Consider the following 12,734-nt stretch of genomic DNA (forward strand, 5'->3'; position numbering starts at 1 on the left):
GACTAATTGATTGAATAATAAGCTGAATATGTGCAAAATGAGCAATAACAGGGTACTGTAACAGCATCAAAGCACACATATTTCCTTGTCTGTTTTAATGAAAAATATTCTGATCTTATTTGTGTAAATCTGTTTATGTAAGGCTGGGTTTGCTAGTTAGATTCTGGCTAGTGTTTTTGAGTTACATTCAAAATTAGCTATAATTGTCACTACTGAAAGATTTGGTAAAGTTCTGGTAGTGTTATGAATAGACTTCGTAGTGACAAAATGGAAGGTTCAATCATTTGTTTTAATAAAATAAACATAAGGTTCAAAATTGATTTTTCAACTGTAACTTTTGAACGTTTTGGTGGAATGATCGATACATGTAGCCCAAATTTTTAAAACATTTACACTGAGTTACATTTCAATAGCTGTGTGACTCAAACTGTGTGGCTAATGACAAAAGTAATGTGTGAAAACATGTGGGTGGTGTTTGGAAACCAACCCCAACCTTGCATGACTAAGCTTATAAATGTTAGTGCACACTGAAGATATACTTTTTCTAAGCCACAGAAACTCCACAGATGCCTTTTCTTTTAAACTGTGGGTAACATTCTTTTAAACACCATCTAAAATAAATGACCCATGCCTCTCAATGGACTGATACTGGCTGCAACTGTATAATTTCAATTTGATGGATTTAGGAAAGTTGATGAATTTCAAGCAGGTTTTGTGAATTCTCACACTTGGGGACAAATGTGTATTTAGATATGGTTTATTTTGAGTGTTGTGTTTATTTGTTATTGACATTTCAAATGCACATATAGCCTCTTCTGAGAATGACTAACTGTGGGATTTTTCTCTTTAGAAGATCATTTAGATTCATTTCTGTTTCTGTTCCACACTCATACAGTACTCATCTACTCATTGCTTTTTGATTGTTGTTATTGTTTGTACTATTGATTATTTAGTAGTGCAAATCTCATAGGAATTCCTCGACCTACATATAGCAAATTGTCTTGGTTGGAAATAAGTGAGAATAGTGCAGACCAATGTTCTGCACAATATTTTCACAATAGTCTTCACCTCAGTTAAACGTTTTTTATCACTAATTGAAATTGTAAATATTAGTAGACATTTTTGTCTGATACAAGGAAATGGTGCCAAATTGAACTTTGGTATTGGTACAATTGATTAAGGCTGGGTAGGCTTACTGACTATAGTCAGTCTCAAGTAAAACACACAATACGTAAAGGGACGTGTTACTTTGCCATAGCAAATTAACTGTCGTGGCCTGGTTACTGTGGGGCAGGTTATATAAATGGTAAATTTCACTACTAAGGCTATATTTGTAATAATTGTGGGTGTTAAATTACAGGCCCTTTCTTTAAGTGGTATGTAACGATTAACCATCAGATTCAGCACAGGAAATATGAATCGGGCATGTTCCCAAAGATATAACAAGACTAGGCCTACATCAATCCTCTGTACAACAGAAAAAACATGCACAACAAATTGGTATGCATTGGGCAACAATGGGTTTTTTTTCTAAACTGTTGCTCTCTCTATCATACAACTCAAAGTCTGAAATTGAGTTCCACTCCAACCCTAAGTTCTATTATTTGTTTTCATTTAAAATGTTACCTGAATATTTGTGAATGTTTATAAAATTCCAATTCGGTACTAATTAATACATTGATTTTAGACAGATTCAATGACGAGCATACGTAGCACAGACCAAAATGCCTATATGCACTAGCATACCACTTACATAGACAGATTCTTTTTCATTTTGGTAGTGTTCAAGATTAGGCATCCTTTATGCTTAAGTTTCTTACCACCTTTGAGCCATACTGTGTCACCATAAGGAAAGTTCTCTTGCAACTGTGACATAAATTCCACATACCAAAAAATCCTTTAGCTGAGAAATGTAGGGGCAGGTTCAAAGAAAGGACACTAAACTGACTTACGGACCTTCCCGAAAATGGTTCGCAGAATTATGCTAAGAAAAGAACAGAAAGTGGGGATATTTTGTTGCGATAACAATCATGTAGTATATGTCAGGCAATGTGTGTGTCATACAGTGGGATGCACTGGATTTTGTTTGTGTTTGACTTAGTAAGCAAAATCCTTTCTGCATCATACTTATCTTTACATGAAGGTCAGAGATAACAGAGATCCCTGTAAGGTTTGTACAGTGTTGTACAGACGCTCTTTTTAGAATTAAAGACTGTACCGAATCTTTGTTCAGTGTGATTATTTGTTTACATTTTGTTTTTAAGTACAACCCCAATTCCAATGAAGTTGGGACGTTGTGTAAAACATAAATAAAAACAGAATACGATGATTTGCAAATCGTTTTCAACCTATATTCAATTGAATACACTACAAAGACAAGATATTTAATGTTCAATCGGATAAACGTTATTGTTTTTTGCAAATATTCACTCATTTTGAATTTGATGCCTGCAACACGTTCCAAAGAAGTTGGGACAGGGCCAACAAAAGACTGGGAAAGTTGAGGAATGCTCAAAAAACACCTGTTTGGAACATTCCACAGGTGGACAGGTTAATTGGACACAGGTCAGTGTCATGATTGGGTGTAAAGGGAGCATCCCTGAAAGGCTCAGTCGCTCACAAGCAAGGACGGGGCGAGGTTCACCACTTTGTGAACAACTGCGTGAGCAAATAGTCCAACAGTTTAAGAACAACGTTTCTCAATGTGCAATTGCAAGGAATTTAGTGATTTCATCATCTACAGTCCATAATATCATCAAAAGATTCAGAGAATCTGGAGAAATCTACAAGTGCAAGTTAAAACTCTGCCATGCAAAGCGAAAGTCACATATCAACAACACCCAAAAACACTGCCGGGTTCTCTGGGCCCGAGCTCATCTGAGATGGACTGATGCAAAGTAGAAAAGTGTCCTGTGGTCTGACAAGTCCACATTCTGCATGTGTTACAACAGCGTGGCTGCGTAGTAAAAGAGTGCGGGTACTAGACTGACCTGCCTGCAGTCCAGACCTGTCTCCCATTGAAAATGTGTGGCGCATTATGAAGCACAAAATACTACAACAGAGACCCCGGACTGTTGAGCAACTGAAGTTGTACATCAAGCAAGAATGGGAAATAATTCCACCTACAAAGCTTCAACAATTAGTGTCCTCAATTCCCAAACGCTTATTGAGTGTTGTTAAAAGGACAGGTGATGTAACACAGTGGTAAACTGTCCCAACTTCTTTGGAACGTGTTGCAGGCATCAAATTCAAAATGAGTGAATAATTGCAAAAAACAATAAAGTTTATCCGTTTGAACATTAAATATCTTGTCTTTGTAGTGTATTCAATTGAATAGAGGTTGAAAAGGATTTGCAAATCATCGTATTCTGTTTTTTAACGTCCCAACTTCATTGGAATTGGGGTTGTATTGCTGACAAATGTAGAAAAGTTTTTTTGCATGGGTGTAATTCATTCATGCATTTCCACTCACATTTTTCAAAGAATGAAGGAAACCTCAAGAGCCATTAGTCGTCAGTCAGCCTATCATTTTATTGCATCTACGATCTACAGAATGTGGCTTGCTCCATAGAAAGTGGTTTCTACAATAGGAAGTGGTGAACTCCTTTGGCGCCACCTGATTTACCCATGATTTCCATATGATAGTGTTGATTACATCTCCCCCGCCACCAAAACTAGTAACAAAACTGTTAGTGGTATTTTTTTTTTCATTCCCCATTTTCTAACAGCTTGCTTAAGACATATCAAAAATCATTTTCCATATGGAAAATGAGAAAACCTAACTGTAAATAATGGACCCAAACCACAGATGACAACAAGTTGGTTTTCAAAAAGGGGAAAATAATCATAAATATCTGCAACATGTCAAAGTAGTTATAGTTATACTTTTATGCAAATGATATGTCAATTAAACAAAGTATACTTTCACACTATAAAATTTGTTGTTACAGAGTAAAAGCTCTGATGGTGACTAGGACTATAACAGGTATAACAAGGTATAGGTATAACAAAGATGAATTCCTGAAAGTAGGAACAATGTCTGAGTTCCATCAGTAAATATGACATCACAGGGGAAGTCTGTTTGCCTATTTCCATGACCTTGTGTCCCAGAATAGTATAGAGTTGCACATAAGTTCTTAAATCAGTCATCTTTCTCCAAACATGGTGTCTGTAATGAGGAAAAACACAGGACCATAGGAATCCCCCCGCCCCTCTACATTTCTCTATAATCTTGGTATTTGTTCATTTGCTTGAAAGTAGAAATTAATGTGTTACTGAAACAATTTTACATTGTATCAGATTCTACTCGGTGTCATATTAAAATTGTACTGGTTATAGAAATCTAAACGTATCTGGGACTTAATTGCTGTGATCACATCTCTGGTCACATCTTTTTTTAATACTAGTTTAGTCTGCTTACTTAAAGCTTTCACTGCCTGTTTCTTCGTTATTACACTTGATAGAATTGTTATAATAATAAAAAAGCCTCCACTGGTCAGCAGTAGAATCTAAGCTTGCTTTTAAAAGGAGGAGCATTATTTGATTCTAGTAAACTAAGATATCCATTACAAAAGACCAATAATAAAATCCATTCATCCATCCATCCATTTTCTAAGCTTCCATCTTCTCCCTGGATTGCAGGAAAAAAAAATGAATAAACGTATCTAAAGTGAAAAGTCAATAACCTAAAAAACTAATTTTATTTGTGTGTATATTTACATTCAGACAAAATGCATCTTCAAAATGTCCATAAATAAATAGAAGGTAATATACATCATGTTCATTTATATACAACATGCATGTGCAAAGTTTCACCAGACTTAGTCAAGTAGTTTAGAGCATGCCTCTAGATAGAGTTTGACATGGCCTTTAGAGTACTGACGTCCATGCAAGCTTTCAATAACTCCGTCCTCTGCATAACCATTTCTCAAAAATGGAAACCTAAAATGGCATCCTCTAGCATGATCTGGCTCAAAGGGGGCCTATCTCAAATGCTGAAGAGCAATGAAACCACAGAGTTTAGTGTTCTCCTTGCTCTATCACACCTGATTAACATGACCAAAAATGAAAAATTAGCATACAAATTAAATCAAGTATTTAAATCAAGTATTTAAGGAGGTGTAACTTTTGGCAGTACTGTAAACCTACAAAGTTCAGTTTGCTAGCTAGTGCCCACGCCAAAGGAGTATAACTACAAACAAGAACATAATACATTCAGTGTGATAATTTTACAATTGTGTTCTCTACGCATATGTGTATTGAAATGTCACATCAGGACGTTGTGGCAAAGATCTATTCTGGGGTCTCTTGTCCAGTAGTTATTTTTTCTGCTTCTGTTTGATCAATGTTTGCTCTCACGTTTATGAGGGGCATATTAGTAGAGTTTAGCAATGCAGCACCCCATGATTATGAGATTCCTCAGTGTCTCAAATTTGTACCAGTGCCATGAATAAGGTTGTGTGAAAGGTTAAAAAAGTCAGAGTATCTGATTCTTACAATCATGCTTATTCAAACTATCATTTTTGAGAGTTTTTTCTGAACATTTCCAAGTTTCCAGCTTTGCTCATGGAATCCATTAGTATATGTTATTTACATGGGTCACCTACAAGCAGCTTAGAAAAAAGTTAGTTTCACATCATCCAGTGAGAAAGAATGTGGGTCTGTTATGCAGTCTTGATTCTCGTCACTTTGCAGAAGCAGAGGACAGGACAACAGAAGCGGAGAAGTCTCTGTGCTCATATCTGACTGCGGGTACACTGACTGTGTATCCTCCATTCCTAAAAGATTTACTGTCTGAATAAGATCCTTTTTCCGGTAACTAGTCATAGCAGAGTTCGCATCGTCAGTGTGACAAATAGTTTGACTAAAGTCTGTTTGCATTGGAGTCACTGACTGACAGTCCTCAGTCAAAGGTTTCTTAAATTTACACCAAACACAGTACTCATGGTCTGAACACATACACGTCACTTGACCAGACCTGTATCCACCTGATGGGGCAGTCACGTTTGTGTCCATGTCACAAGGCTCAGGAGTCTCATTTTTCATGTCCACACTAGAGGGACTCTGACTTCGATATCCATCCCCAACTATTACCTCAGACAACAGTCCACTGTCTTCCCCCTCTAGAGAACTAGACACCTCCCGGTGGCTCAGTCCCAAACCACTGTCCTCCCTTCCCTCACTTCTGCCATCATGACTTATCTCATCTAGAGAAAGGAGCTCTTCTGAGGCTTTCCTAACACTTCCACTGCCCTCAGCTCCTTTCAGGCTTCCACAACCACTGTCCTCTTGTATGTCTTCTGTCTGTCTTTCTGTCCTTGTGTTACTAACAGACGGGTGCAGTTGTTCCATGCTCACTCCGCTGTCTAGGCTTTCTCTCCGATCTTTCTCCTCTTCAGTAAATTCAATCTTCTCTGATATTTGCATCTTTCCTTTCTTCTCGGTGATGAGTAGCCATCCTTTGTCTGTGACTGTTTCCACTTCTATAGGTCCTACAGTCATGGGCTGCCATCTGTTCACAGCAGGTTTCTGCAAGGGGATATACATGCAATATGTTTTGTTTACTTAGCACCTTTCATAAACTCAATGACATTTTGTATTGGGGGGGGGGGGGGGGCATTGACAAGTATGTTGTACAAGGCAGTGGCAGAAGATCTAAAGATCTTCTCTATTTTACATATAGCCCATGCATATAAATATTCACCACCAAGAAGTTGTCAGCTGACAGCAGTAACTAACAGGGGCATATCTTATCAAATTTGAGTATACAAAATCCCCTGCTTTCCTGGGTGGCCATGTAGGTTACACTTCTAAGAAAAGCGAAGTTTACTGCTTACAGATGAAGTTCACTTCGTCTTAGATGAGTCTCTGTTCCTTTTTTTTGCAATGAAACTAGCTTGCTCTTCAGCTTTTAGTTTTGACGAAACCAAATAAAGACAAATGTGACTCACCAAAGCACCAGGCATTTTTCTAGGACGTCTCAGGAAACAATAGACAAAGAGCATTAGGACAGCCACAAAGCCCAGAAGTCCAGAGAAGACAAAGCAGATAATCAACGTCATATCTAATAGGAAGAAACAATAAAATTAAGAAATCTGTGACTGTGTTTATATTTCATGTTCAAAATATAAATAGCAGATATGACAAATACATTTCAGCCTTTTCTCAGAACATGTAAACGGAAAACAAATGGCATTAAAGTTACCATGTGGAAGCTGTGTGCATTGTTCTGAAGACATGCTACTGGGACCACTTTCAGCTTTCACACCCACACGCACACAGTACACCTGCCATGGTTGCAAGAGGTTGAACTTCATCTCACCATCATCATCAGAGTCATCATCAGTCTGTGTCTAAATAACACAACAAATACAACAGTTAATATTTCCCAGTTAGAATTCTGTGAGACTTATAATGATTGAGGGTCAAGTGCATTGGCTTAATTTTTATAGTGCACCTGGTTTTCTTGCCCAGCTGGCCACAGATAGGCAGTGTATTTCAAACCAAAAAGAAATATGTTTTCCAGCTCAGCTTTCCTGTGAACCTTGACTTGCACAGAGAATGGGGTGGACAACAGATTAAAAGATGGTGGGAGTAGTTGACCTAAGACAAAGAACAGAGGTTTTAAGTCAGTAAGTAGTAGTAGATGATAAAGAATTACAACTATAAACTAAGAAATGAATGCAAGCTGAGTCTACACACTTTTTATAAAGAAAAAAATAATAATCAGTGTGGTGAATTATTACTTTAAAGATATAAACACTTACTGTTTTTAACATTAATGTACTTTCTGGCACTCCAGGAAATGTTGCCTTGAGGCAATAGAACTCCAACTCGAACACGAAACATTGAGTCACTTGGTAGTTGTCCAATATTGCATACAGTAGCTTTAAGTAGACTGCAATTTGTCACATTTTTCCAGTATTCATAGGTTTCTGCGAGTCTATGGGAAAAAATAAGCTTTTTATAAATATGCATTTAATATGATTTAATAGAATGATTAAAAATGGGTGATTAAAATGGTTTGAGTGAAGAGCAAAATGAATTGTCTTCTTACTCAAGTATCTTAACTTGATAGAAGCAACCAACTGGATTTTTCTCAGGGGGATCCCAGGTCACAGTCACATTGCCCTCCCATATGTGTACTGTGACATTTTCTGGTTTCATCATCACACCTGACAAATAGAGAAATTGTTTACATGTACAGAAAAAACAGAGGATTTTTTTCAAAACTTTCCAGGACTTTCAGTTCCCAAAACTGTGAACAAATCAACAAGTGAAGTTTCTGAAGTGAGCTTCAAACACGAAATCACCTCAAGCTTAGTCATAATTAACAAGTGAGAATGACTATACATAGTTGAGTTAGAGCAATCACAAAGTGTAAGATTGTTGAGCTAGTATCACTGAATGATTTTCTTGATAACAAGAGTTAACATAATCTTGCCAATGAGGTTTTTGGGAAAGTAAACCTTGAACAGTTGCCCCATGTAAGACTGCTGTGTACAATTTCTTTTTGTCTCACTATGAAATGCGTGAAAATAATATTTTTTAAACTAGGACAGCTTTTTGGTTGTTTCCATGCATTCTATATCATGTGAACATAGTGGAAAATGACGTTAGAATCCTTTAAAAGAGGGAACTGCCATTGTTACGTCACTGTAATTCCAGATTAACACGTCGTCTACATGGCTTAGACTCAAGATTTATATTTAGGAACAACTAAATAGCAGATAATAATTTCATGCGACAATAATAAAACCTGCTTCTGTGGAATTCATATACATATGCAGTTATATAGACATTCTGTTGAACACAATGTTTATGACTGACCATAAAAATGTATCATTGATTCTCTGAGAAATTAATTCTAAAAAGCGGTCGTACCTGATATGTAATGCATCAAGTTGAGTAAGACGATGAGAGCTGAAACCCAGCGGTTACTGTCCATGGTTGCATTAATGTAAGAGCATCATATCCAACAACACGACCACTGTCTTGTCCAAGATTCCAGGATCCCAGTCCACAAAAGAAATTGGCTGAATTATTTATAAGATAATCCCAAACATTTACTGTACTCGGTAAATCAAGTTCACAGGAGTCAAATTAATTCTTTGAAAGATTCTACTTGTCTCTCAATCTGCCACAAGCAGAGTCTCTGCTTGTTCTCAGGCTGATGCGCATATGAGTGTGTGATGACAAATGACTGTTTATTCACACTGTGAACTCCCCCTCCACACACTTACTCACCCTATCTCTCTCTATCTCTCTCTCTTTTGCTCGCCTACACTCATACGCTGTCTGTTCCTGTTTTGCTTCACTCTTCCGCAAACCTTTTTTTTTTTTTTTGCATAAGTGTGAACACAAGTACAAGCCCCTACTTGAACACACTGCATTACTGTAGGTGCAAACATATATCGTTTGCATTTTCTCAATAATTAGATTTTATATATGTAATTACTTTAAAGTTATTCATGATCCTTGACTGCAATATTTTGCTTTAGTTGTATATGTGATGAACATACGTCATTGTGGTTGTATTATTGAATACAGTCATTGTTTTATTTATTTGATTAATTAAGGGTATTTTACATAAAAAGCCATCACCTAAACATTCAATGATTCACTGTGAAATCAATGATCTTCTAACGAAGCAGTGTCTGGCAAACACAGAAGCTCTCCACAATTCCTACTTTCTGATTTCTATAAGTTGCAATATGCTAAAAAATGTTAAAAGGTGGTAAAAAAGTCAAAGTCAAAGGCTTGCTCATTAAATGTGTATCTGTTTGTGTCTTAGTGTTTTGTTTAAGGATTTCCTGTGTAATATAAATGCAGCACTGTGCACATATATGTTTGTGTGTGCATTTTCACTTCACTTCTCCAAATGTTTGTTCTTTTTTGATCCATAATGGGTTAACGGTCAACTTCTAAGGCCATATCGATACATGCTAATTTAAAACCCCTACTCTTAAATGCAAAGAATTTAATTAAAAGTTTCTGCATTATTCAATTATACAGAAGTAAACAAAGTCATTTGTATTAGTCTGATATAAAATGGTTAATTGTGTAAAAAAAAAAGTTTTTATGGTTTTTATATGTAATATTGATAATGTTAAAATAGTGGTGAAAAAGACTATTTTGTGAAGCAGAACAGTCCCTAAGGAAACCAGAGATGCTTTTATGATCAGATTTGACCATATGCAACTTTGATGATTAAGGACCTGTGTGTGCCAGAATCATAAAGTCAATTTTATTCAAAACTTTGAGCACAATGCATTTAGAATTATTGTTGTTCTTAGTAAAGATGAATAGAACAAACTCTAGCTATTCAGTGAGGTAAATACTAAAAAATTGTGATATCATGATGTAAAAATGTGACAGTGCATGGTGGAGAATGGTCATTCTATGCATTATGACATTGGGTTTGCAAACGAACGCTACCAATAAACAACCAACAGCTGCATATTCATTATCTGTGTAACATGGATACAGTCAGAGGTTTTTTTCTTTCAAATTTTGTTCAAAGTATCATAAGAATTGCAAATTGTCTAGTTTTGAGAATCAAATCTGGAAACAGTTAAATGTAAAAAGTGTACCATTACATCCTTACTGCCTCCTCCTGAAGTACTTAGCAACAAAATCTATTTGGCGTACAAACTTGTAGCAAATATAAGAAAATAAATGAGTGGGGAGACATAATGAGTGCAGATGCTTTTAGACAAGTGTGCTGAATAATACAATTTAGCCAATTTAGCTTTATTAATTTGATTTATTAATTTTTAAAGCTCTGTGGCATGTATAAAAACCTTACCAGGTCTGGTTGACCTAGATTTTGGATCAAGATGATAAAGGGAAATTGGACTTGTGGTTAAAAGCGCACATTCAGTGACAGTAATGCACGTGAATTATTGCGGTATGTAAGGAAAAGCAGAAGAGTAGCTGTTTCTCAGATGACTGAGAATGTCAATGTAAGATGTGATCAGACTGAGTTAGCAAGAACAGTCCATCCATAATTAAAATGAGAGGGGGAAAGGTTGCAATGTAATCCCACATTACAAAGATAAATGCACATTTTAAAGTTAAATAGGCCCAGGCCCAAAGTTTAAATACACACTTAATAACCTAAGAATGGCTCAACCAGTTTGCATTGAAGTCCCTGTAGTTACTGAACAAAAAACCTTAGCTTGTAATAAGCCTGGGGACATTAAAGGGATAAAAAACTGAGGCTGTGTCTGAGTCACACTAACTACAAGCTTGTTCCAAAGGTCCCCGTTGTAAGTTTATGAATTCTAGGAACTAAAATTGAGCCAGCAACTTTTCAGATTAAGTGACCATTATTAGTCTCACAGTGGGGAAATTTCACCTCTGCAATCTATGCAGTAAAACACATCATACACACTAATGAAGACACACATAGTGAGCACACTTGCATGGAGTAGCCCTATCTGTAGTGCCCAGGGAGCAGTTGGGGGTTAGGTGCCTTGCTCAAATACTGAGGTGCTGTCATGTACTGTCCGCTAAGGGGATCTAACCAGCAACCTTCCGGTCGCAAGACTGGTTCCCTAAACTCCAGCACACAACACACTTACTTAGATTACTTGTGATTCATAATAAGAGATAAGTACTGTGGATCGAGGCTGTTTGGAGCTTGAATTAATATTTTTTAGCTGTATTATTCGCTGTTGGGGTGCAGGAGCCAATATTTAAATTCCTACGTTGAGCTCTATGTAGGGAGCAGAGAGTCATTTGAGATTCAGCACTGACGTGAGAAGAGGGACACTGTTAGCTTGGTTTTAAATAAAACTCACATTGGTAAATTGGTGACCAAAAAGCACTTATAGAGTGATGATGTGGGCATTAAACAAGACTTTGATATAGGTTCAATATTAGGCTTAATAAGTTAAAAAGTTCATGAAATCACCATGAACCCCCTTCCCTGTAATAAAACCTGTTACATGGCCTCTTGTGGCTTAATATGGAAAAAAATGATTGCATATTTTTTAACTGTCTTGTAGCAAGAATAAAGCTGTATATGTATGAATACAGTCATGAAGAGCCCTATATTTTGTATTAATATAGTAGACCTAAGCACTGCATTCTTTTGGACTAATTTGCACAATTTCAGACACACAAATTGTCTTTGCTTTAAGCACTGGCAATAAGGGGTGCTCATGCTTATGTACAGGACAGGCCATGTGCTGAACTCCATGCATTGTCAAGAAGATGAGATGGTCAAGAAACAGCCAAAGAGAAGAAGGGCTGAAGAACAAAGCCTGAAAAAGAAGGTCTTGGATCAGGAAAGGGCATTTCAACAGTGGAGAGACCTCTGAAAGGCTTTTGACTCCAGAATGTAACTGGTCTGCCATTTAAGAGGGAACCAGAAAATATGAACAAGAAGTCGAGGCACCAGCTGCTTTATTGCAAGTGTAATGGGAAAAATCTGTTTCATTGAGAGTTGAATGGCACGAAAAGGGATGAGGAGTTTGCTCTGTTTTTGCTTAACAGGTGGATAACATTTACTCATTTCTGCTGTTTCACTGAACCATTAGGTCAATATTGTTTTGTCCCATTTGCTAATATTTGTGATAGCAACTGGTTAGCTTTGCAGCAGCAAAACTAGTCTTTAACTGTGGGAAAAGTCACTCTACAACTACGGTGACACAAGCCGCCCGCCCAGAGAGCCTCAAAGTTTGAACAAGTCCTTAGCCACAAAGGGGCAGCATTTTCCTGCTTCTGAC

The 12,734-nt window shown here is 36.9% G+C and overlaps 1 protein-coding gene across 1 annotated transcript; it reads right to left on the minus strand.

The window, feature by feature from the left end:
* Positions 1 to 3,510: 3,510 nt before the first annotated feature.
* il10ra (interleukin 10 receptor, alpha) lies at positions 3,511 to 9,242 on the minus strand. Its single transcript, XM_017708893.2, has 7 exons — positions 8,884 to 9,242; positions 8,057 to 8,174; positions 7,767 to 7,942; positions 7,457 to 7,602; positions 7,205 to 7,352; positions 6,951 to 7,063; positions 3,511 to 6,528 (listed from the first exon to the last, which is right to left on the minus strand). The coding sequence occupies exons 1-7, from the start codon at positions 8,945 to 8,947 to the stop codon at positions 5,614 to 5,616; spliced, it is 1,680 nt and encodes a 559-aa protein (XP_017564382.1). The 5' UTR covers positions 8,948 to 9,242; the 3' UTR covers positions 3,511 to 5,613.
* Positions 9,243 to 12,734: the final 3,492 nt, after the last annotated feature.

The sequence above is a fragment of the Pygocentrus nattereri genome, chromosome 17 (genome assembly GCF_015220715.1).
Source record: "Pygocentrus nattereri isolate fPygNat1 chromosome 17, fPygNat1.pri, whole genome shotgun sequence".
Classification (NCBI taxonomy): Eukaryota; Metazoa; Chordata; class Actinopteri; order Characiformes; family Serrasalmidae; genus Pygocentrus; species Pygocentrus nattereri.